This window comes from Canis lupus, chromosome 3 (assembly GCF_003254725.2).
Source record: "Canis lupus dingo isolate Sandy chromosome 3, ASM325472v2, whole genome shotgun sequence".
NCBI classification, from domain to species: domain Eukaryota; kingdom Metazoa; phylum Chordata; class Mammalia; order Carnivora; family Canidae; genus Canis; species Canis lupus.
In genome coordinates, this window is record NC_064245.1 from 28,627,728 (window position 1) to 28,653,417 (window position 25,690).

At 36.0% G+C, this 25,690-nt stretch overlaps 1 protein-coding gene across 6 annotated transcripts in view; it reads left to right on the forward strand.

Moving 5' to 3' along the window:
* AP3B1 (adaptor related protein complex 3 subunit beta 1) overlaps window positions 1–25,412 on the forward strand; it is a 264,956-nt gene extending 239,544 nt beyond the window's left edge. For 4 of the 6 annotated variants that reach the window (XM_025438344.3, XM_025438345.3, XM_035714321.2 and 1 more), the window contains 3 exons: window positions 6,902–6,999; window positions 12,514–12,652; window positions 24,690–25,412. In XM_025438344.3, the coding sequence (XP_025294129.3) occupies window positions 6,902–6,999; window positions 12,514–12,652; window positions 24,690–24,843 (391 nt within the window). In that variant the 3' untranslated portion in view covers window positions 24,844–25,412. Of the gene's footprint in view, window positions 1–6,901; window positions 7,000–8,649; window positions 8,687–10,597; window positions 10,695–12,513; window positions 12,653–24,689 lie in introns of those variants that run through there. The other 2 variants (XM_049108352.1, XM_025438346.3) reach the window with 2 other exon arrangements.
* The last annotated feature ends 278 nt before the right edge of the window (window positions 25,413–25,690 follow it).

Consider the following 25,690-nt stretch of genomic DNA (forward strand, 5'->3'; position numbering starts at 1 on the left):
GGTATACTGTTTATGGGACTTTAATTGACCCCACCTTTTTTAGGGCAGTTTGGCCCTATCAAAGTGCTAAATGTTTGTTCTCTTCTGTAAACAGTTTCTTCTTCAGGGTATCAGAGCTAGGGAAATACTGGTGCTTGTGCAGAAGAAAATAGATCTAGCTAAGGGTATTAAGTAAGCATTGTTTATGGTAGCAATGATTGCAAATGAGAATCAAGAGGGGAATGCTGAAATAAATTATGACACAACCCTATTCTCTGTGTAGATTTTGAGTATCTAGTATGTATTAAGCACTATATTGGCTATGTTTTTTCATTTAATCATTAAAAGTCACCTGTAAGGTAAATGCCATTTATCTTAACTTCATAGATAAGGAAACTTGAGTTTCACTATGGTCAGACTCCTTGCCCTTTTCTCTTACTTAGAAATTTTACCAATTTGTATCCTATGAGTCTGTAAAATGAAATTATATGTAGTACAAGTATGTGCATTACAGTTAAATATAACAGGTAGAATCTTATATTACATTAAACTATTATGCCATTTGGGGGTACCTGGGTGGCTCAGTGGGTGAGTTCCTGCCTTCTGCTTGGGGATGATCTCCTGGGATTGAGTCCCATGTGGGGCTCCCTGCATGGAGCCTGCTTCTCCCTCTGCCTATGTCAGTGCCCCTCTCTCTGTGTCTCTCATGAATAAATAAAATATTTTTTTAAAATACAAAAATAATAAACTATTAGGCCATTTGATCACATGTAATGAGGCTACTTAGAGCTGCATAATATTAGTACTTTGTTGATCTCTTAATTCCAATAGATGCACATCTGTCATTACTCATTTTCACCATTCCCTATACATGTCAAGATATCTATATTTAGCCCCACATTCAACCAGAGGGAGATGAGAAGAAAAAGAGGTGGGGGAAAAAGAGAAGGAAACCCAACAAGGGGAGAGAAGTGAACAACAAAAAAGGACAAAATGGCAGAAAAGGAGGCACATAAAAAACTGTGGAGGACATGCTAGAACACTAATATAAATGAAAGTAAAATTTCCCTGAATTAAAGAGGGAAAATTCCACCTGACTTGATTCTAAGTCAAACCTTGCTTAGAAGCTGACACTGGCAGGACGGTGGCTCAGTGATAGAACGTCTGCCTTTGGCCCAGGGCGTGATCCTGGAGTCCCAGGAGCAGGTCCCACTTCGGGCTCCCTGCATGGAGCTTGCTTCTCCCTCTGCCTATGTCTCTGCCTCTCTCTCGGAGTCTCTCATGAATAAATAAAATCTTTATTTAAAAAAAAAAGCTGACACTGGCTTATGAAGTAGGTTATATGCTTGTTATATTAGATTTTGCATTCAGTTGTGTGTAGCAAAAACCCAACTCTAGTGGCTTTACCAAATGGGGTTTATTATTCTGCTAGTACAAGAGCAGAGGTCAGCAGTTAAGAGCTGCTGGAGTAGCTCTACAATGGCTTCAGGGCTTTCCAGCATTTGTTATTTTGTGGAGTTTTTTTCCATGTGCTAATTACATTAGCAAGTGCCTGCCATCCTCCTGGTCACAATATGGCTGCTCTACTTTCAGGTTTCTATCTACATTCCAAGCAAAAAAGGGAAAAAGAAAAAAAATGAAGTGATCTGGAGAGAAGAGCCATGTAGGAAAAGCCAAACTCTCCTAGAAATGCCTGGCAGGCTTCCGTGTATGCTTCATTGGTTGTAACTGGGTTACTTGATCACTCCTAAAGAGAGACTGAGAGATACGATGCTCCATTTGGGCACATTGTCTACCTGAACAAAGTCAGGATTAGGTCAGTAAAGAAGAAAAAAAAAGTATTTGAGTAAGCATCGAGTAGTATCTGCCACAACAGTGCCCCAATTTTATTTACATTTGCTTCATAAGACCTATTTTGGATGAACTTCTATCTTTGGTTTTTCAAAGATAATTATGTTAACCATTTTACCAACTACAGAAAATAAAATATCATTAGCCAAAAGCAACAAAAACAAAACATACCCAGTCAAGTTGAGTCATATATATGTCGCAAATTGCTAGTGGGGATATTTCAGGATCACATTTTCCCCCCAAACTTAAACTTGCTCTTTACTCACCTACATTTTCATGTATGCTTTTCCTTCTTTCCCTGATCTCCCACCCTTCTCCCTGGGAGTCAAAGCTATACAGCTACCTTTTTTTGTTTGTTTGAAGGTTTTAATTATTTATTTGGAAGAGAGATCCAGAGCCCACAAGCAGGGTTGGAGAGGGAAGGGGGAGAGGGAAATACAGACTCCCCGCTGAGCAGAGAGCCTAACACAAGGCTTGACCCCAGGATCCTGGAATCTGGACCTGAGCTGAAGGCAGACACTGACTGAGGCCCCCCCAAGCACCCCTGTACAGCTACCTTTAATCCAGGGCACAAATGATACCTCAGGACTGTTGGGAAGGACAGTTTGGAAGGAATCATTTAAGCCGTAATTAAAAAGAAAATAAAGTAACAATAATGTAATAAATATAATTTAACCCAATGGTCTCCTGATTTAATTGTATTCCTAATTTTTTTTAATAATATTTTTTTATTTATTTATGACAGTCACACAGAGAGAGAGAGAGAGGCAGAGACACAGGCAGAGGGAGAAGCAGGCTCCATGCACCGGGAGCCTGACGTGGGATTCGATCCCGGGTCTCCAGGATCGCGCCCTGGGCCAAAGGCAGGCGCCAAACCGCTGCGCCACCCAGGGATCCCTGTATTCCTAATTTAATTGTATTCTTCTATTAGTAAAATACTTCTACTGTGCACCTCCTTACATGTATAAATATATTTATACATATAAATTTATATGTATGTCATATAGTTCATATATAATATATTCTTATATATTATACATAAATTATATATACACATGTGTATGTATATTTGTGTGTGTGTCTGTATATAGACATGCACATTTACCATTTACTCCATCATCTTTTACATATTTCTTCTAATGTGACTTAGCCTTCCACTATATCAGGTATAGTCTCATCCTTCAAGTGTCCTACCCTCAATACTTCTTGCGGTCATAACCACTCCTCCTGTGCTGCTTTGGGAAGAGCCAGGAGGATGCTGACTGGTTCACCTTGTTCTCGTGCTATTAATCCCAACCTCATCTAGCTCCTCTGAGGCCTTGCTCCATCAGGTATTCCTTAGTTTTTTCCTCTCCACTGGCTCTTTCCCTTCAGGCCGTGAACATGCTAGGGCTTTGTTAAGCTTTCTTTTGCCTCTGCATCCTCACAAAGCTTCTACTGTTTTCTGTCCATCTTTCCAGTCTTCCTGTTCACCCTTCAACTCATAGCATTCTGCTTTTTTCCTTCCATCTCAACTGCCTTGCTGGGGTCTGCAGTAACACTTGCTGCTTTTTATTCCTCTTTGCATTATTTGACACACATTTTCTTCCTGACCACTCTTTCCCAGTTTCTTTTTTTTTTTTTTTAATTTTTATTTATTTATGATAGAGAGAGAGAGAGAGGGAGGCAGAGACATAGGCAGAGGGAGAAGCAGGCTCCATGCACCAGGAGCCTGACGTGGGATTCGATCCCGGGTCTCCAGGATCGCACCCTGGGCCAAAGGCAGGCGCCAAACCGCTGCGCCACCCAGGGATCCCTCTTTCTCAGTTTCTTCTGCAAGTTGCAGTTCTTCATTTCTATTTAAATGTAGGTCCTCCCCAGATTTCCACCTTATCCTTTCTATTGTTTATCCTTTTTTTTTTCTCTCTGATCTTATCTCTTTGTAAGGCTTCAGCTCTTCCCTTTACCTTTCTATTACTTCCAAACTCATATATACTGCCCTGACCTCTTTTCTGATTCTTGATTTGTATTTCCAGTTATTTGCTAAATATCTCTTCCTGAATAATTCAGTGGTACTCAAAATAGAGCATGATTAAAGCCAAATCATCTTGTTTAATCCCCAAAACTCTACTACTTCACTAGTTGTCATTCTCCCAGTTTTTCCCATTAGAAGTTTCAAAGTCCCTTCCATCCATCACCATATCTGTCCCTTCTGATTCTAAAATACCCCCATCTTCCCTGTTCTCAGTCTAGGAGTGCAGTGTTATAGAGCAGAATAAAAAAATATATATTTCTAAAGCAGCATTATATAGCAGACTGTGGAGTAGGATAGACCAGAGTGCAGATCCCAGTATTGCCACTTGGTAGCTGTGTGACCTTGGATGTGCTGTTTGACTTCTCATCAATAAGTTGGAGGGTAACAGAAGCTACCTCTTAGGATCATTATTGCTAGAAATTACTAAAATTAAACACAATGTAAAACCCCTACCTAGACTATTAAATTAGATTCCTAATGAATCTACTTCCTTAGATTTCTACTCTACTACATCTTAGTAGATGTAGTAGAGTTTCTGAAATACAGTGGGATCATTTATTTTCCTGTGTCAAAAATCTCTGGTTGTTTTCCTTGTTGCTTCAGGAAACATTGAAACCCCTTTGTCTTAGTTATATGAGTGAAGTAATCCTATACTTTGTCATACAAATCAGGACACTTTAGAGAGTGAAAGGAGTCCAGAACAACAGCCACAAACTGGGACTGTCCTGGGAGAAATGGAGATGAATGGTAATGAATGTATATGGGATTCTTTATAGTGCACCCCCAGCCTCATCTATTGACATACCACACTGCTCACTGTTCCCAAAACAGGTCTAGAATACCTAGTACACCCCTTTCTCTGCTCTTGGAAATGTATCTTTACCTCACACCTGTAGAATTAATCAGTCCCTCTTCTGTGAACTATAATACTCTGTACATATCTTTGATGTAGCATTTACCATTTTTATGAACATAATTGAACTCTTCCTCTCTCACTGACCTGTAAGCTTTTAGAGTCAGTCTCACTTGTCTTTTAAAGACAGTCCCCAGGGAGATCTGGGTGGCTCAGTGGTTGAGTGCCTGCCTTTGGCTCAGGGTGTGATCCCGGGGTTCTGGGATAGAGTCCCACATCTGGCTCTCTGTAGGGAGTCTGCTTCTCCCTCTGCCCATGTCTCTGCCTTTCTCTCTGTCTCTCATGAATAAATAAATAAAAATATTTGAATAAATCAATCCCCAGGTACTTGTACAGTACATGGGATCTAGTTTGTATTCAGTAAATTTATATTGAATTAATAAATCAGATTTGTTAGTTTTCCTTAGACAATCCACATGTGAATAATTCAAAACATTCTTTTTTTTAGTCTAGTCTTTACCTTGATCCATAAAAAAATATCAGGCAGCTTATAAGAATATAGTTTATAATAGCATAAACATGATTTTTTTTCATTTTATTTATCCCTACCGCACCCTTCAATGAAGTGTCTTAACCTAATGTTTGTTAGTTTTTTACCCACAGTCCCCATCTCCCTGTCCACCTTCCCACTGGCCATGAAATGCAGTTCTCACATGAATGTAGAAGTCCTTTTGGGGACAAAAGCTTTCCTGATAAAAAGAATCAGATCTGGTTGGCTCACGTATTTACTACTCACTCTTCCATTGTCACTATTTCTTCTTAAGCAGAATGTGAAAATGGTACCTAGACATGCAGCAGCCATCTGGCAATCATGAGGATGAAAGACAACACACTAGGGATGGTGGAGTTGAAAGCTAGAATAACCTAGGTCCCCAACAGCATCTTTAAGCCATTGAAGCAGCCTTTGGTAACTCAAGGATTTGTTGTATACTAGACAATGTGTGCATAGTATTAGTTTGATTTTCTGCTTATTTGCAGCCAAACACATTCCTGATAGACTCATCAACCTAACTTGAAACATGTAACCTAAAAAAATTCTAAAGAATTTTTAATAAGTTTTTAGAGAGTAGTATGTCCTAAGATTAAAATAAATGCACTCAGTATTACTATTCTATCTGATATGGGTACAGAGTTGCCTTTCCTACATTATTCATATCCTGTCATTTGAAATAACAACTTAGCACGTGTTGATCAATATTAATGAATACCACTACTAAAAATGAGTTTTTGTTTTAAAAAAGCAAGTTTGCAGATGAGGTGTTACTTTATTAGTACATATCTAAACACAGTATGGTCACTCTATTTTATTTTTTACTAAAAACTAATATTTTTAAAAGAGATCTTAACCATTTAAGACTAAAGCACTCCATTTTCTACACTTGAAATGTACAAAGTAAAGAGAAAATACTACTTCTCTATAAGCTGCATGAAGCATTCCTTTGGTAGTAATGAGTATGTATACCCATGATGCTTACCTGTTTTTAAAGGTTCTACATCAGGACGCCTGGGTGGCTCAGAGGTTGAGCATCTGCCTTTGGCTCAGGGCTTGATCCCAGGGGTCTGGGAGTGAGTCCCGCATTGGGCTTCTTGCACAGAGCCTGCTTCTCCCTCTGCCTATGTCTCTGCCTCTCTCTGTACATCTCTCATGAATAAATAAATACAAAATCTTAAAAAAAAAAATCTATATCAAATGGTGTAGTTACTATAACTGCATATTTCTGTTAAAAAAAAAAACTTTTCCAACTCATAGAGATACATTTCTCTGCAAATAGTGTTGGGGAATTTTTCAAGCCTTTTTATTTATTTTTTTTAAGTTTTTTAAGATTTTATTTATTTATTCATGAGAGACAGAGAGAGAGAGAGAGGCAGAGATACAGGCAGAGGGAGAAGCAGGCTCCATGCAGGGAGCCCAATGTGGGACTCCATCCTGGGTCTCCAGGATCAGGCCCTGGACTGAAGGCGGCGCTAAACCGCTGAGCCACCCGGGCTGCCCTTTCAAGCCTTTTTAGCTGTTCTAGTTAAGCCAAGATCTTATATGGTATATGCTGACATATGCTTTCATCACATCTATTCAACTAGCATAGTATTAAAGAGAATCTTTATTTATTAAGCATTTAGTCAGCTTTGATGTGTTTTTCTCTTAGTACCAAGGACGATTGCTTCAATGTTAATATTCAGCCACCTGTTGGAGAACTGCTTTTACCTGTGGCCATGTCAGAGAAAGACTTTAAGAAAGAGCAAGGTGAGAAATTAACTACAATTTACTAGAAATTGGCATCCCAAATAATATGTACTCTTCTTCTATCTGGTCTCTAGAATAAATTACCATATATACATAGCCATTAACAAATGTCAGTGAATCATCTTCTAGTTTTTGGTAATCCTTTACTTCCATAAAATAACCTTAAAAAGGATATGTTTGTCTACATTCCTGGAATACATGAAAATTGATTACTATGTCTTTAAAATAATAAATTGACTCTTAATTTTTCACTTCTGGGAATTATGAGTTTGTCAACCTAATGATGTACTTATGTGTTTTGCATTAGTGAAAATGTGAGAGATTTGAAACTTACCAAAGTTCTGCCACTATAAATGTTATGTCTCTGTATTTTCTTTTACTATAGAACTGTTTCTCATGTCCCACTAATATATTTCTCCCTGCACACATTAGAGTGCCTCACTCTTCAAAATAAAGTCCTAATTATAGCTTTAAAATGCCTCCATTTTCTTTTGACCTAATTCTATAGTAAAGAAATGCTGTGTTTGTCTGGCTGTATCAGAGCTGAAATATTTTTAAATACGCACCTAAGAAGAAAATATTTTCAGCAGAATGGAAGTATTAGTTTGTTGTGCTTGCCCCAGAGTCCACCATAACTACTAATAAAAATGAATTTTATTTTTTATATGAATAAGGGGAAATAACTGTGACTTCATGTATTTAATTGAAGATAATATAAAACTAGGGCATATTTAAATAGCATAGTGTGCAATTTCTTAAAGTTTATGTGAGGGTAGGCTGTTTTTCTTTCTAGAGGGATTATCATACAAAGATTCCTTCATTTTGAGGTTGTTAAACCATATATGTCATGTTTCTAGAAAGTACTGGTCACATACAAATATCTTTACCTAAGGAGAAACATATGCTTCCTGGCACTCTATCATTATAGTGCCAAAGATCTTTTTTTGTCCTTCTTTTCTTTTTTTACTTTTTCTTTTTTTAAGGCCATTGCAATCCACAGTGTTCCCAAGACCTTGCAGAAGAATCTCACAAAGAAAATTTCATACAAGACTGTAAATTAATAGTAATCTTGGGCAGCCCCGGTGGCTCAGCGGTTTAGCGCTGCCTTCAGCCCAGGGCATGATCCTGGAGACCCAGGATCGAGTCCCACATCAGGCTCCCTGTGTGGAGCCTGCTCCTCCCTCTGCCTGTGTCTCTGCCTCTCTCTCTCTGTCTCTCACGAATAAATAAATAAAATCTTTTAAAAAATTAATAGTAATCTTTTGGGATCCCTGGGTGGCGCAGCGGTTTGGCGCCTGCCTTTGGCCTAGGGCACGATCCTGGAGACCCAGGATCGATTCCCACGTCGGGCTCCCGGTACATGGAGCCTGCTTCTCTCTGCCTGTGTCTCTGCCTCTCTTTCTCTCTCTGTGACTATCATAAATAAATAAAAATTTAAAAAAATATATTTAAAAAAAATTAATAGTAATCTTTTATTTTCTGCCTTATTTTTAAATGATAAAAAAGAATGACTAAATCCCTCTTTGCATTTGCTTTTCTTGGAAGTTGATTATTGCTATAGAAGAAATCATCTTTGTGATTCTATGATTTTATTTTTCTATTGATGAATTGATGCTTACATTTGCTATTCTTACCCTTTGCTGGCTAAAGCCTGCCTCTCTGCTTTACACCTGCTCAGCAAAACCAGGTGAGTGGCACATAAGTGACTGCGTAAGGCTTTGGCACATTTATTGTTAAGGGGATATTTTTTTTTTTTTAAAAATGCAGCTAAAATATATATCTATCTAAAGCAGCAGATTATTGTTTACCTTTTCTATCCCTCAGCTTTGGTTTAGAATACTTGATATTTCGATTAAGTGTTTTGTGCTCTGCTGTGACTGAGGGATTTTTCCCTGACTAGCCATACAGAACCGTAAGCGCATGAGAGAGGTGCGCTTGCAGAACAGCTGTGGTCCTCTGTGGAGTTGTTGCCAAAATTCCTTTTTCTTCTGCCATTTTACTTCTATGGTTGTTGATTATTTGTCTGAATAAATCTGGCAGCTGTTTGCTATGTTTAATAGAGCAGAAAGGCTACTCTGAATAAAGCTATTTGAAAGTTTGTTTATATGAAGTATTTGTAAATCCTTGCAAGTCTCTTGGCATTTCTGTATCATTCTTTCTGTCTTCCTGAATTCATTCTTTGATATGGGACTTGATGCTGGCAAATTTACCACAGCTTTAAAGAGTCTTTTCAATAGCATCTTTTTAGTTATAGATTTCAGCTGGTTTGGTAATCGAGGTCTCAATTCTGAACCTTACACATGTATTCTTTTATTATACTACTCTAGGAAGAGCTTAGCTTATTTCAACAAATGATACCTAGAAAGGACTCGCTAACTGAAAATCTTAAACATCCATTTCCTCAGATTTTATCAGTGCAAACTTCTGGATAGTAAAATACTAGTAAAGTTATGAAGTACCTATGTGTCATTGCGTGCACACATTACATAATTTTCTACTTCAAATAAAATGAACTTAGATACTTAGTACCTCATTTCACAGGGCCTGTGTTTTTAAGACTCAAGAAATGCATTAAATGCATTAATTAGAATTTAACTGGAAAAATTCTAAATAAAAAACATGAGGAATATACTTCTATTTTTATACTAAAGATGTACATAATTAAAAGTTTGTACCATATTAAGAGTGCATCTAATACATCGCGCATATTAATTTTTTTTAAAACAGAAAAGGTTTCATTTCTGATACGCAGCCTGATCTGTCATTGTTTTTCAGTTGTTGCATTTAGAGTTTCATGGCTAAACATGAGTCAGGTTGGTGGTCAAAGTGCTTGCTAAAAGACTTTTATCCTATGTATTGAAGTTAACTATAATACTCGTATTAAGAACTTGAAATGAGATGCATGATTTTTCTCATTGAGTTTGGAGCATTGCAGAGTTAGTGATCTAGCTGTGGAATGATTTTGGTGCTGAAAATAACGTGAGACCTTCTCAAAAAAAATTTGGTTTCTTAAGGCAGTTTTAATAATTATGAGACATAAACCAGCTGTTCATTTCAAACTGCCTCCTCTTACTCATTTTCTTCGTATGTTAAATCTAAAACTTAGAAAAAAATTTTAATTTTATTTTCTTATATTGATTTACATTTTAGCAATTAAGTACAGCTGATGAACGTAAATTAAGTACTCTGTCCCTCTGCCTCTCCAAAATTTAGGTGAATTCTAATGAAGCAACAAATTCTGTAGTCTGACAGTTTTAAAATATTTTCCTGGTGACTTTACCTTTGTTATGTATGAGCAGCCTATATGGTATCTAAAATCAGTTTTTTATAGGAGAAACTTATAATGATACCTTGGCATATTTTTCTTTCTCGTTAATTTGAGAATTCCTGATATATTTTCATTTAGAAAAATCTCTGGTTTAAGAAACCTAGAATGTTTACTTAATTTTATTATGATTTATGCATCCATCTTATGGTTTCCTAGCTAGTAAGATGCTAATTCTTTAAATGGTCAGACATTTACTATTTTCTGGCCCTTAACTACCACAAGCAATCATATTTGATGCCCCTTAATTAGAGCACCTTTTTTTCTTTCCAGGTTCTTTTTCCACCTCAGCAATCGAGACAATACATTTGCTTACCATGCTGCTCTCCTAAGTGTTCTTTTGCATGTAAATTAATCTTGATTCAGTTTACACTGTCATGCTGAGTGGTACAAATTGCCTATAACAATAAAACAGCATGAGTTAAAAATAAAGGGGGGTGGGAAGGCAGATTGAATGTGTGCCTTACTTGATAGGATGTTACTTTGCTTTATGCCAATACATTAGCTGACGATAATGAATCTTCTGTTCTGAAAAGCATGGTTTAGTTGATTTTTTAAATTTTACTTCAATGGAGCAGTACCTTGTCTTTTATAGACCAAGTTAGACAAACCATTAATGACAAGAGTGTTAAGGTTAAATATGAAGCAATGCATTCACTTCTCTGAGTGCTATCCATCTTTCCATTTACAGGAGCTTGACAAAAGTACTGGCTTTGTACAACATTTCCTTTAATTACATGCTGCGGGAAACAGGCTTTTAACATAAACATAGTTGCATTCATTTATTCAGCAGTTGCTCTTCAATAGAGCTTAATGGAGAAGGTTTAAATCCTAAATGAGTACACACATCTCTCAGCAGTGTTATGTCAGCATCCACTGTGCTTTACTTAAAAGCAGTGTTTGACTGCTTGTGTAGTTTTTAAAGCTTTTGCCTAATATTGAAGTTAAACAGTCTAAGACAGAACATAGTGTCCCCAAGTTTGAAAGTGGTTAGTAAAAACTGCTTTTTGGTAAAAGCTAGATAAGTCTTTTTACAGTGTTAGGCTTTCATATCTTTGTGCTGCTAATCATAGGGGTTCTTTTAAATTTCAGGTTGCATTTGCAGTAAATAACTAAATTAAATATATAGCCCTGAAGGTTCAGAGCCTTTTGAAAACATAAAATCAAATTTTACCATTTTCATGAATTTTGTAAACTATTGTGCACATATCAAATGTTTCAAAAGATTATCATTTTTACTAGATACCATTAGATGTCAATGACTTATATCACAGTTCAAGGTAGATGGCATTTATTATAATTATTTTGGTTTTTTTTAACCTCGGTACTAAATTTCAATATTTGTTCTAAGTGGCATGTTACTGAATTCGTTCACTGAACATTTTTACATGAGATTCTGATATTAATGACATGTCATGTTAACCATATGGGTTTTGTTCATAATTTTGCTTAGCTTTTTTTCTTAAATATCAATTTTAAATGTCTTTGGAACTTAAGGTTTTCCATTCACATTTTTTCCTTTGCTTCCAAATGTATTGCTTCAGAAATTTCGGTTGGTGTTTTTGTAATTAATATATAGTCCCATTCATTAGGCAAATACTATTATATTTAGAGATAAATATAATATAGCTGTTTAGATACGTGTGCATTTTTTAGAACCACGTTAACTGTTCAGTGACTTTAAGTCATTGCTAAGATACCTTTGATCCATCAGTTGAGGCCTTTCATCAGGTAATGGTGCTGGTTATTCCAGACTCACTTTCATTTGTTTGTAGACAGCATTTGGCAAGAGAGATCTATGAATGAAAAGGAGAGGGGGAAAAAATTCTTAAAAAGTAAAAGCGTGAATAGTTAACATAGTCTAAATTAATTGGGTATATTTTTTAAAAGGGACTGTAAATGAATAACATCTTTGTGGTTCCACATTTGTATCTTATAGTATTGAAAATCAGATATATTAAGAGTTAAGTTCCACTGCATTTTAAAATACATTTTCCTACACAATAAGGATTTAAAATTTTTTATAACATTTGCAGTTATTTTAATTCTATGATAATTATCTTGAAAATTATATTCTGGAGTGGCGGGTTTTTTTGGAAAAAAATTTTTAATTTTGGTTATGAACTTAATAGTTTTATTGTAATTGTCATAAAGAAATTAGTAAAGGGAGCCTTCTTTTGCTTTTACAGGGATGCTAACAGGAATGAATGAAACTTCTACTGTAATCATTGCTGCACCACAGAATTTCACTCCCTCTGTGATCCTTCAGAAGGTTGTAAATATAGCCAATGTAGGTGTAGTCCCTTCTGGCCAAGATAATATATACAGGTAGGTTTATCAACATGTGATATGGAGATAAGTTATGTATATATATGTACATGTAAATATGTAATTTTCAATTCACAGTTTTCCTTGAAAATAATAACCCTGAGACACCTGGGTGACTCAGTGGTTGAACATCTGCCTTCAGCTCAGGGTGTGATCCCGCGGTCCCAGGATCGAGTCCCACATCGGGCTCCAGTCCCACATCGGGCTCCCTGCATGGAGCCTGCTTCTCCCTCTGCCTGTGTCTTTGCCTCTCTCTCTCTGTGTGTCTCTCATGAATAAGTAAATAAAATCTTTAAAAAAAAGAAAAGAAAAGAATAACCCTGAGGGATGCCTGAGTGGCTCAGTATTTGAGCACCTGCCTTCAGCCCATGGCATAATCCTGAAGTCCTCGGGATGAAGTCCCACATCGGGCTCCCTGCATGAAGCCTGCTTCTCTCTCTGCCTATGTCTCTGCCCACCCTACCACCCCCACCCCATCTCTCTTGAATAAATAAATAAAAATCTTTAAATAATAATAATAATAATAACCCTGAAACCTGTATCTGCCCTCCCTCTCTTTGTTTCTGATGAGATATTTAATTGATTGATTTGTGTTAAGGCTCTCTTCCTATTTCATGGAATCCTTAGTACACTGGAATGGACTATCCTGAAGGGCAGTGTACTTGGGTTTTATAATAGTTTGGTGATTTGTAAAGTTACCTTTTATGAGATACAGTTGAGAATTTATCCTATTTCACCAGATTCAGTGGATTTCCAGGAAGAACTATTTTATAAAGCAGTGCGATTGTACTTTTTCACTTGAAATGGAAGAAGTTTGGGTACCACATTCAGAGTGATTTTTACAGTGATCCCTTAAGAGAGATCCCAGTAATTAAGGAGCTTTTAGAAAACCAACGTAGGGCCAAATGCAGCTTCTATTTCTTAGACCAGATATATCTTCACCACCCAGCATCTAAAGCATGAGATCCAAGTCATTTTCCTTAAAGGTAGGAGAAAATGTGATTAATATGGTTGCCCTGTTTGTGATCTTATATGTGCCAGTGGCTTGAAATGAAAGTAAAGATAAAAATGATTGCCTTAAACAAACATGCAGTTATTACTTAGTCTTCTGTGAGCTCAAAGGAATTCATTAATTCCATCTTTAATTCCTTTGCCATTCCACTGACAATGGTACACTTCTGCCTTTATCTATGTATATAGAAAATAAATTTAAAATCAAAGAGAATGACTTTAGACCTTAAAAAAAAAAATTGAGGAAAGGGGAGTACCGGGCTAGCTCAGTCAGTGGAGCATGCAACTCTTGGTCTCAGGGTTTTAAGTTTGAGCCCCACACTGGGTATAAAGATTACCTATAAAATCTTTTTTTTTTTTTCAAATTAATACAGAGGTAAGAGAGCCCCCTTATAAAGAGGATTGCAGTTGATCTGGGTTTTAGATTTATCTCTGCCATTATTGGTTGTGGTAATTTGAGGCAAGTGATAACTTCTTATGCATTTTAAGATCTTCATCTGTTTAGATGGGGATGGCAAGGAAAAGAAGGGGTAGTGAAATGAAATCTTTGTTATCTATGGAAAAACCTTGGTCTTGGCCTTCGAAGAACTCAGTTCAAGTCTTGATCTGCCATTATTGAATGAGAGCGAATCTGCCATTATTGAAGGTGTCTAACATCATCTACTAATTGTGACAATGAACACTGCATTAATCAAAAAATTTACCCTATTTTTTTGTGTTTTGTTTTGTTTTGTTTTTAAAGAAAGGTCCTTGGTTAAGTTATTTAGCAGGTCTGATGCTTCCATTTCTTAATATCTGACAAATCCTATCTATCTCACATAGGGTGATGATAAAATAATAAAATGGATATTAGGTCATCATACTGGTACGACCATGCAAATACAGCTTATCAGTTAATGTTGTTCAGTAGGGGGAAGAGTGAAAAGAAGGCTTTTCAGTGAAAATATTTTTACTTTCTTGGCAGGAAGTGATTTTCTCTAGCAGAGGTTCTTTGATTTATTTATGAATACTTTGAATTATTGAAATTCCTGAAACACCAGAATATCCTTATACAATATGAAATTTTACCTGACACATCTAGTATCCAGCAGTACTTCAGTCCTGTTTTAGTATGTCCTTCTGTAATGTACAAAAAGACATATGATCACCTGTGTTTATGTTGGAACTTCTGATTTATTTTTTGTTTTGTTCTATATGTGGGTTAACTTTTCTGAAAGCAATGGCAGCTTTCCAGATTTTTGTTTCTTAGAAGAAAACAGCCAGATTACCTTCTCAAATCCAACTAATATAAAAGCTACCTTCCTATTGGGAAACAGACTAAGAAAGACACTTAGCACAGTTGTATAATTTCTATTAAAGCATTGTTTGCATGTAACTAGTCTTGGTGGTTTGGAACTTAATGCCTTTTCAAGTGATTAAATTATAGTCAATTCTCAATTGTCTGTACTAATGCAGGGGAAACACACAACTAAAAACTGTTTATATTTGGCTCTGGAATGCAGAGATTGCACTCAAACTTAATGTTTATGGTCCTTGTACACATCTGCAATGTCTTGGCACTTCTCTAATCTGGCTGTATGATCAGTAGCCTGGTGTTTGGCTCTGTAACTTGGGGGAAGAGCCCAAGTTACTACACAGTCAAAAGTGAAAAACATACCTATCTATAATTAAGATTAGGTTGTGCTGTCTTAATTTGCCTCACAAGTCTCATTAGACGTAACTGAAAATGTTTGCATTCGTTCTCATAGTATAGCCATATTAATGTTCTAAATTTCAGAAAGCTTCCAGGCAATAAACACCTGGAGTTACTTGTATTTTTCATACAGAAATTGTTAAAAATTGTCATCATTCATATGTAACTTTTTTTAAAATATTTTTTTTAATTTTTATTTATTTATGATAGTCACAGAGAGAGAGAGAGAGAGAGGCATAGACACAGGCAGAGGGAGAAGCAGGCTCCATGCACCGGGAGCCCAACATGGGATTCGATCCCGGGTCTCCAGGATCACGCCCTGGGCCAAAGGCAGGCGCTAAACCGCTGCGCCACCCAGGGATCCCTTTTTTAAAAAAAATATTTTTCATATGTAACTTTTTTGCCAATTTTTATTTGCAGTAACAAAAATTAACAATTGTTGGTAAAATCTGTACTGATGCCTTTCTTAATGTCATTTAAAATGAAGTAGCAGTTACTGTTTATATTATAATAACAAATGAACAGTTTATCACTTTATTGAGTTGTACTCATGTTTTTAACTGTAGTGTTTGGTATCGTATTATCCTCTGGAATTAATGAGTTACATCTAAACTTATATGTCAATCACAAAATTGAAATCCTTGTGAGCTGTCTGACTTATTTATTCTTCTGTGATGGTTACTTTTTGAGTTGATGAAGAGTAGGACCAATGCCATTCTTGTATTAATGGTAATTGATTTAAGATGACTTTAAAAGAACAAGGGTGAGAAGTATTTTGAATATTAATATTTTAAGATATTAAAATTTCCAGTACATACATCAATACATTACTCTTGGTGGGCCTATGTTCTATTTAATTTTTCAGGATCTTTTATTTCTGAGAGGACTATTCAATAAGCACCAGAGTATTCTTTCTGACCATTCAATGAATAAAGTTTCCACTGTCTAACTTTGGAATAATTTATTCCCACTGCTCTTAAAATTTGAATAGTTTTTACATTAAATGCCAAGTTAAAGAATGGTTAATATAAGAATTATCTACGAAAAAGGGAATCTTCGTTAATATGCAGAAGTGCATAATAGCGTAAAGTAGATATTTTAATTGAATACATAGCAGAAAATGGTTCCTACATATCAACAGAGAATGGCCTCCATTAAGAAAAAGTCAATTAAAGGAGCACAAGTTTTATGGAATTCATTTCAAAAACAAGGAGCATTTCTTATGTAATTAACTGCTTTTCAAGATCAGTGAGAAAGCATATCTGCTGTGAGATTATATGACCTTTAGTTTTGATTTTCTAAATGAGCAATAGTCTTAAAAAGCCAACCAGTATACTTTTGAAAGACAACTTTATTTTCATTTCTGTGGGACTTGCTTGGTGATTGAAAGGGCTGCTCTTTGAGAACAAAACCATCCCATTGAGATATACAGAGTTATGGTCATTATGGCAATCTGCTATTTTCCAGATGACAGTTACCACATGATAAGGAGTAGTACAGAAATGAGAATTTAAAAAGTCATAAAAAAAAGCATTTATTAACCACAGTGCTTAATATCTTCATGTCCTGTGTTAGATATTCGTATTAAAACATGTGAGATTCTATGTGTTATAAAAGTCTTAAAGTGTATTATTTAAGACAATACTAATAAACTAATATATAATAAAGTGTATACAAAGGCATAGTGAACAACAGTAAGCCAGTATATGAATGGACTGCAAAAGGGAAGTGTCAATATTTAGTGTGCAATGTAGAAATTGCGGTGCCTTTGCTTTTATTACATTGCTTGTCCTCTCACAAAGGTACTAATGTACAGTGACCAAAAAGCAGAAAGCTAAATGTCTATAGCTCCAAAATCTTTAAGGTTTTTCTGTACAAAAGAATCCTGTGGAGGGTTGTGTAAAACTCATATTCGTGGGACCTGCACCCAGGGACTCAGATTTGGTACATCTGGGGTATGGCCCAGGAATCTGCAGTTTAGCCAGTGCTCTACCCGGTTATAAGGCCAATAATGTTCCAGAGTTTATAGTTTGAGGCCACCTTGCACTATCAAGAGTTAATAATAGCCACATGACATTTTAAAGTGTATTTCTTCTATGTTTATGCATTTCCTTTTTACAGATTAGTTATTAAGAGATGCTAATAGATAAGATGTTTGGTTCGTTTTTCTCTTCCAGCTATGCTGTTGTGCTCCAGCAAGAGTATACTGTTAATTATATTAATGTGTTATAGTCTTGTCTGTGCAACAGTCTCAGACCACAAGTAAAAGTTTGTCTTTCACCAGTCCCAGCATTTTAACCTAGTTTCCAGAATTCTGACATTCAGTAACAGTGGTGTTGTTCAAAAGAATTGTCACACTACCTAGTCATTTTGCCCTTTCGTGAACAACAGATTGACCCTGTAAGGAGAAATATGTGGTAAGTTGATGAAAATGGAAAGCCTGGTCTCTGCTATGATTCTATTTTAGTTCTTAGTTTATTCAACAAGAACCAAAACAGGGCAGCCCCGGTGGCGCAGCAGTTTAGCACCGCCTGCAGCCTGGGGTGTGATCCTGGAGACCCAGGATCGAGTCCCACATCGGGCTTCCTGCATGGAGCCTGCTTCTCCCTCTGCCTGTGTCTCTGCCTCTCTCTTCGCTCTCTCTGAATGAGTAAATAAATAAATCTTAAAAAAAAGAAAAAAAAAAAAGAACCAGAACAGTTTTCATTATTAACTTGTATTCAATACTTATAGTCCTTTCCTTGCCCCGGTATCTTAATCTGTATTTGGATCTTGTTTACTCTGTCAGTTTTTTATTTTTTTTTATTTATTTTCTCTGTCAGTTTTTTAATTTGCAAGTTTTGAATACGTGCAACTTTTGAATAATTACAGTCTTAATAGAAAAAACATTGTTTTACTATTGTTACTCAGGTCCTTAACTATTAGGAAAGTCTAGTGCTGTGAATAGAACAGTGTATCCATGGCAACCTGGCAGTCAACTTTTTATCTTACCAACATATTTATAGGTTTAAAATTAAAGGATCTTTTTATTTAACTGAAGTACATGTAAAGAACAATTTGTTTCATCTCTAGGCCTTAGTTCATCCTGTGAATCACTATTATCATGTATATGTTTAATGATTATTAATAGGAGAAATACTGTATATACAACCATTTCCATCATAAAATGTCTATATTGTGCAAGACCTTCATTTAATATATTTTGAAGACTTGTGACAGATTTTCTTAATACTAGGGTTACAAACATGAATGACAGTCACTTCTTAGTAGGGCCTTTGATATTTCCCTTTATTCTGTTCTTAGGTTGCTCAACCTTTGAGCTATTGTTTTTGTTGTTTTATTTCTTTTCCCTAATAATCATGAAATATTTAAATATCAAGTAATTTTAAAGGACAATAACAGAAAACTATCTTAGTGCCCTAATTTTATTAGCCTTAATACTGTAGTAATAATACCTTAGCTGTCTTAAAACAAAATTTTTTGTGAACAGTTGTTAGTATAAAGATATCAGGCTTTGGTCTTTTAACTACTGTACAAGAAATTTGGAATTTCAAACAGTACTAAAGATCTGTGGAACTGATTTAGAAATCCGAGTTCTTGTTCAGGTTGGAGTCTGTCCACTAGGGGGCAGCACCGCTTTTGTATCTGCTGCTTTGATCTCTGTAGGTTCTGTGCACAGCGTTTCATTGAAAAACAAATGTGGACCTCAGTTAATTTTTACACGGAAAGCATATCTGGATATTTCAGAAATAACCAAACTACACAGCTTATTTTGCTTTAAAACATTCTTTAAGTTTTATGTAATTCCACCGTTTGTGAGGTAATATTCTGTTATGCAACAGCTTGATAGGAATATATATAACTGTTTTCATGTAGACATGAAAGAGAGGTATTCTTGATGATTTTCCTTCTGGGTTGACCGTTTTATAAGGAATCAAAGAGAATAGGGTAAGAATTTATTTGTTTTACTATTTGGCTTGTTGTTAAGGCCCATCCCATCCCACTCCCATTAACAGACAACCTAGAAATGCTTTAGAATAACTGGAATATTTCATGTCTTCTTTGAGAAACTACACTTAGATTTATTTAGCTTTCCTGTATAAAGAAAGAGAATGAGTCATTCACAGGATAGTATGGAGAATCATTTTTTTATACCATGTTTAAAGATAGAACAGAATACAGAAACTCTTAAGTTGTGACAGTAGCTCATTTTTTTGTTTTAACTCTTCTCATCAGATTGTCAAAGAAAAACACTATAATATTGCTGGCTGATTTTTTAAAAATAATAGGGAAAAATACATTGCTTTGGCTGAATTCTCTAAACTAGAATCACATGTAATCTTTTTCCTCAATATTCATTCAATTAGGTAATGCACTTAATTTTAAAATACAATTGTATAGTCAACAGAAGGAATTTTTTTACCACTTAACAAATTCTTTGTTTAAAATGTTCTGTAATAACTCAAAGTAATAAGGATTTGTCATTTTAAATTCTTTGGAAAATAATACTCCAAGTCACCATGCTTTGGCATTTGATGTTTGGCTTATTGAAACCAATATTTCTTACATATAATCATTGTGTGACTTCATTACACATTTGTCAACTTTGGACTAATTATTTTTATACAGCTAGGGCAGGGCACTGCATCCTGTGATCGTCTTTCTTACTAATAGGATTCTGTCTGCTTCAGCAGGCAGTAATTGAAGGCTTCATGTAAGAGTAGAGGAAAAAAAAGTTTTAGCCTGAGTAGGCCATTGTCACAGCTTCTGGTAACCAGTAGAACAGAAAACATGAGAAAATTGAACTCAGAATAGAAAAATCAGAAACCAGGAAGACTATCCAAGAGAAGAAAAAGCATGTCCTAGAGCTGTTGCTTTAAGTGTGGCAAATATGATTCTACTTAAAATCTTTATGTTTGTGATTACCCTGGAGATTGAAACAGTCTTTCAGATAAATACTTTTTAATTCACGTTGTCCTATTGTAGTTGTTCAAACAATTGAGTTGTAGAATTTCTCTTCCTTCTGACAAAGAACATTTATGTTCCATAGCCAGTTTCTCATAAATCTAAAAAAAAAAAAAGTATGGCTTAAGTGCACGAGGGAATAAAGCCATGTATTGTAGATAATAAATTTATACCAATTTGTTTTTGTTATCTGAGCTTTTTTCATAATTCTGTCAATAGTTAAGACAGATTAACTTTTTTAAGAAAAGTGGTATCTTCATTTAGGTTTGGCAAGCAGCTTATTTTGTCTTTAATCTTAAGAATTCCTACAAGCTTCAAAGATTAAATGTCAATTGTTAAAGATAATAGACAAAAAGACATGTAATAAAATGAAATACAGATATATCTAAATAGTTTTACCTTCTCAGTTGGTGATTACAAACAGCAAGTGCTTGGTGGTGGAATGAAAATGAAAAATTATGAAAAACACCTAGATGGTATCCTTTTAATAACATGGAGCCCATCATACATAGGCAATACATCTTTAACTGTCACCCTCTTATTTGTTCTCATTTGTGGTGTTACTGGTGTGTGAGGTTGGTTGGCCTCCCAGAAGTCCCTCCCTGTGTTACAGCTCCATTCAAAAAGGTTTTATATTATTCACTGCTGGTGTCTCTTTTGAGGGAGTGGAAAGTAGTGGATGTTTAAAATGTTTTAGATCTTTAAAGGCAGAAATTTGAAAGTTATTATGACAAAGCACCAAGTCAGGATGCTCTGAATTCCATAATGGTGCAAATTCAGGTACACGGTTTTGAAGGGAAATATCTTCCCTCTTAAAGTTTTTGGAATAACAAAAGATTGTATGCATATTAAGTAAATAAAAACCTTAGTTTATCTGTTTAATAATAAAAAAATATTAAGGGTGCACTTTGCATATTTCAGATTGTATGTAATCCAGAATCAGAATACTTGGGTTCAAATTTCTGCTCAACCATTCACTAGCTGTGTGCTCACGAGCACGTTCCTCAACTTCTGAGGCCTTAGTTCCCTCATCTATAAAGTGATCTGCCTCATAGAATCAAGCAAGTGCCGCTATACAAAGCATTTAATAAGTGGAAGCTGCAGTTGTGAATATGGTGATCCAAAAACTGCACATGCCTTCTGGAAAAGTGTTTGTCTTCATTTGAGGTCAAGTATAGAGGTCCTGATGTCAGCCATTAAATTTAACATAGAAGTATTTGACCCAAGCTGTCTTTATAATCATTGTTTCTTACCTCCCAAAGCTAGCTATGTGTTATTTATTTACTGGTACTCTTTCCATAACCATCTTTTCAGTGTATGTTAAAGCAAAGCCTGTTTGGGCATTAACTGATTAATAAATTTGGCGGGGGGGCGGGGAGGGAGGTGGCTTTGCTTTTCATGGACCAAAACAACCCAGTTGTAATCATGCTGTGTTCCAATTAAATACATCCTTTTTGAACTGTGAAATGAGAATGTCAGAACATCTGATCTAGTCTTCTACTTTAAAACATTGCTTCCACCATTTGTGCCCACTAGAACAGAGAAACTTAGTTTAAAAAGGCAGTAGCTTTTACACCAGCTAACAGATTTTATTGCTAGGATGATTTGCTTAGCTTGTTTCTTCTATAGTGTAAGCAAAGATCTCTTTTCTTTCATGCCCCTATTCTTTACAGTATTGAAAATTTTGTTAATAAGATTTCAAAAACATGTACAAGACACTAATTTTAGTCTCTGTAAACATACTGACATCAAGACTGACATTTGTCTCTGCTGAATTTATGTTACTATACCATCGACTCTAAGTTTTTAATAGAAAAGAGATAAAATGTGCCTTGGGGCTGTGCAACCCTGAAATTCAAGTGCTTTTGTGTCCCTATTCAGACATAATCTCCTTCTCTGTAGTCCCAAGGCACAAGTGTTAAGTAAATAAAGGGACTAATAAGACTATTGTTTACATAATTATAACCCTGTCAGAAATAGGGACCTCTGTTGAATTATGTGTTGAATGAAGATTTGGTGATGACCAAATCTGTGGGGGGAGGGGGGGGAGTTACATAAATGAGAAGGACAGTAGAGCTACCTAATACCCTTTGGTTTAACAGACATACAGACATGGTTTAAAGAAATACAGAAACAGGATTCTCCTGTGACACAGAAGAACCTCAAAAATGTGGACAAAAGAAATGCATAAACTTGTTAAGGGGTAATATAGAAAAGAGGGTCTTTGGGGGGCTAGTGATATTTGTGTTTTCTGGAAGATGGAATTAGGTACGCAGTTCCTTATGTCTTGTGTGGACATCTGAAGAGCACACCGATGTGTATATTATGAGAATTTATAAAATCTCTTTAAAAACACTGGTATGGGGGATCCCTGGGTGGCTCAGCGGTTTAGCGCCTGCCTTTGGCCCAGGGCGCGATCCTGGAGTCCCGGGATCGAGTCCCGCATCAGGCTCCCTGCATGGAGCCTGCTTCTCCCTCCTCCTGTGTCTCTGCCTCTCTCTCTCTCTCTCTCTCTCTCTCTCTCTCTCATTCTCTATCATAAATAAATAAATAAATCTTTAAAAAAAAAAAAAAAACACACTGGTATGATTTCACTTCCTAAACTGGTTACTTATAGTTGCTTCTCTCAAGTAGAAAACCTGCTCTGTCTTGGTATAAATCTATTATCCTTACCAGTCTTCACTTTGTTTGGAGAGAGTAGTTTTCCAGGTTTGTAGAAAATAAAATAAATGAAAAGGCTTCTAACATACTTTATCAACAACCCACTAGCTCACATTTTAAGATGCAACCTGAAAGTGCCGATAATATTTTGTTATGTAAAATTAGCATATTTGTTTTGTTTTTGAGTCATTATTCTAATAATCGTTGGAAAACTGATTTTCGTGATTCTGTTTCAGTCAAAAATGGCTTGTTAGTTTTCAGAAAAAGAATCAAGTATGTTATAAGATCTTGATGTCATTTTTTAAAAACTCAAAAAAGAAATTACTTTCCATTTAAAGAGAATCTGCTTCCTGCTTAAGTGGCTAATATTTTAATTAAGTTGGGAGTGAAGTTTTTCTGAGAGTCTCCTGATAAACTCCCTCTTTTATGTTGATGGTAATTAAACAGATCCCTGAGGACACCACGGGCTCTGCGCAAGGCCCATGCTAATTGTCAGACATGAGACACTGACCAGTTGGTTTGCTCTTGAATAGTCCGCAGCGTGCTGTCAGCGCGGCAGTTTTATTTTTATGTATTGTGAGCTGTTGTCAGGGCTAACTGGGTGCCATTGTGGCTGAAGATGTTGCGCAAATTGAGGCAGATGGCTCAGATTCAGACACGTGTCATACAGAAAGGGGAAAGGGGATTGGCCCTGCAAAGTGGGGTCACAGCAGGTCACAGACCTGCTCTACACTTGTTAGTGTTTTCAAAAGCTCATGTGCGGCAACTTTGTTTTTCTCCAGCCATCCCTGCAATCAAACCCCCTCCCCCCAAAAAAATGTGTGGAACATGCTCCATGTGGGAAACAGAGGCCTGGGAGGGTACCGTCCTCTTCCTTCACGTCTCTGGGGCTCAACTGTGCGTGCAGAATGAATTAGCAGGATTGACAGAAGTTCATTGTGCCTCCAACGGCTTTTCAGTCAATTGCAGTGCTTAAAAGGCTAGTTTTGCTTTTAATTCCATGTAATTAGTAGATTCTTCATGTCTTGGAATTTAGTAATGGAGCCTTAGACCTCGAGTTTCCTCTATTCTAGAGCAAAAAGAAGTATCTAACGTTCTGAACATTAAAAGTTTTAAAAAGGAGGAGTGTGGTGTTATACCTGGCATGTGATTTTGTTACATGTCATCATCAACATTAGAGATTGAATTTGAATATTTTAATATGCACGCATGAATTTCTGAAACGATATGAGTTTTATAATGTCCATAAAATTATTTAACTTCTTGAGTAATCATTTTCACATATGAGGAATTAAAATTTCAAGCTCTTTGAGAGAAGTACCTTTCCTTAATATGTCTCAAAAATAAAAATACAGTGGTTCATTTTAAATGGCCCTGTGCCTGACGAAATGTTAAACATCAAATGAATGATTCCCAAATATCTATTAATGGAGAATTATTCACACATATCTATTGTCCAAACTAAGAAGTAAAATAGACTTACTTTTCTTATTCTGTTCTAACTGTGCACTAAGATTACCTGCTTGTGGTAAGCATGGTGCTGGGCAGTTTATCGATTTTTGAGAAGAATGCTTGGCTTTGGGTTTTTGGCAGTAGGGAACCTGTAAGAAATTACTGAGAAAACAATTATTTTAGACTTATTTGAATCTGTGCTGTCTCCTTTCCCCCACCACCCTCATAATAAAAGGTCTCTTTCTTTCCCTTCAGGTTTGCAGCTAAAACTGTGCACAGTGGGTCATTGATGCTCGTCACAGTAGAGCTGAAGGAAGGCTCTACAGCCCAGCTTATCATCAACACTGAGAGAACCGTGATCGGTTCTGTTCTGCTGCGGGAGTTGAAGCCTGTCCTGTCCCAGGGGTAACCTGCTTACATCTGGACTTCAGAATCTGGCACACAACAAAAGTGCCTGGCATCCACTACTGCTGCCTTTCATTTATAATAATAGCCCTTCCATCTGGCAGCGGGGAAAGAATACACTCTTGACATTCTTGTCTCCTGCTTTAGAATGCTAGTGTGTATCTATCATGTATGCAATACTTTCCCCCTTTTCGCTTTGCTAACCAAAGAACATATATTTTACTGTCAGTTTTCTCAACTCTTGAATCCATGTGGCATTTTCACTGTCCTGCTACTACTTCTGGCCTTCTCCTCTTCCTTCTCCTTTTTCACAATGATGGGCATGAATTGGGTATTTTAAGTTCATTGGAAATCACCCTCCGTCCCAGGGTAAGCAAAAATTAGCCTAGAAAAAGTCTAAACGGCATCTCAGCTTGGTATGTGAAAATTGGAGTAGCATACTTTTTAGAATTAAATACAAAAACAACAAGATCTCTACAGAATTTTGTTCTGTGAATTTCCTGGTATTGTAATTGGTTATTGACAACGCTCATCATGAAGTCATCTCCAAATAATAAACTAGCATATGAATAACATGTGTCTTTGCATTTTTAATGAGAAATTGTATGTAATACTGAAGTTCATAGGCTGATACTTATTTTAAAGCAAATGGTTTGAGTATTATATTCTGCAAAGAAGCAATCAGTGGGGTTTAGTTAGTGAAAGAAAAATGACTTTCGAACCCAAATAGATTTTCTAATTGTTTAGAGAATAGTGAACTCCAAGAAAAAAAATGATATATTGAATAACAATAGCAAAAATCATCATGTTATAAAATAAAATGTCTCTGTGCAGTCTTAATTGTAGAGATC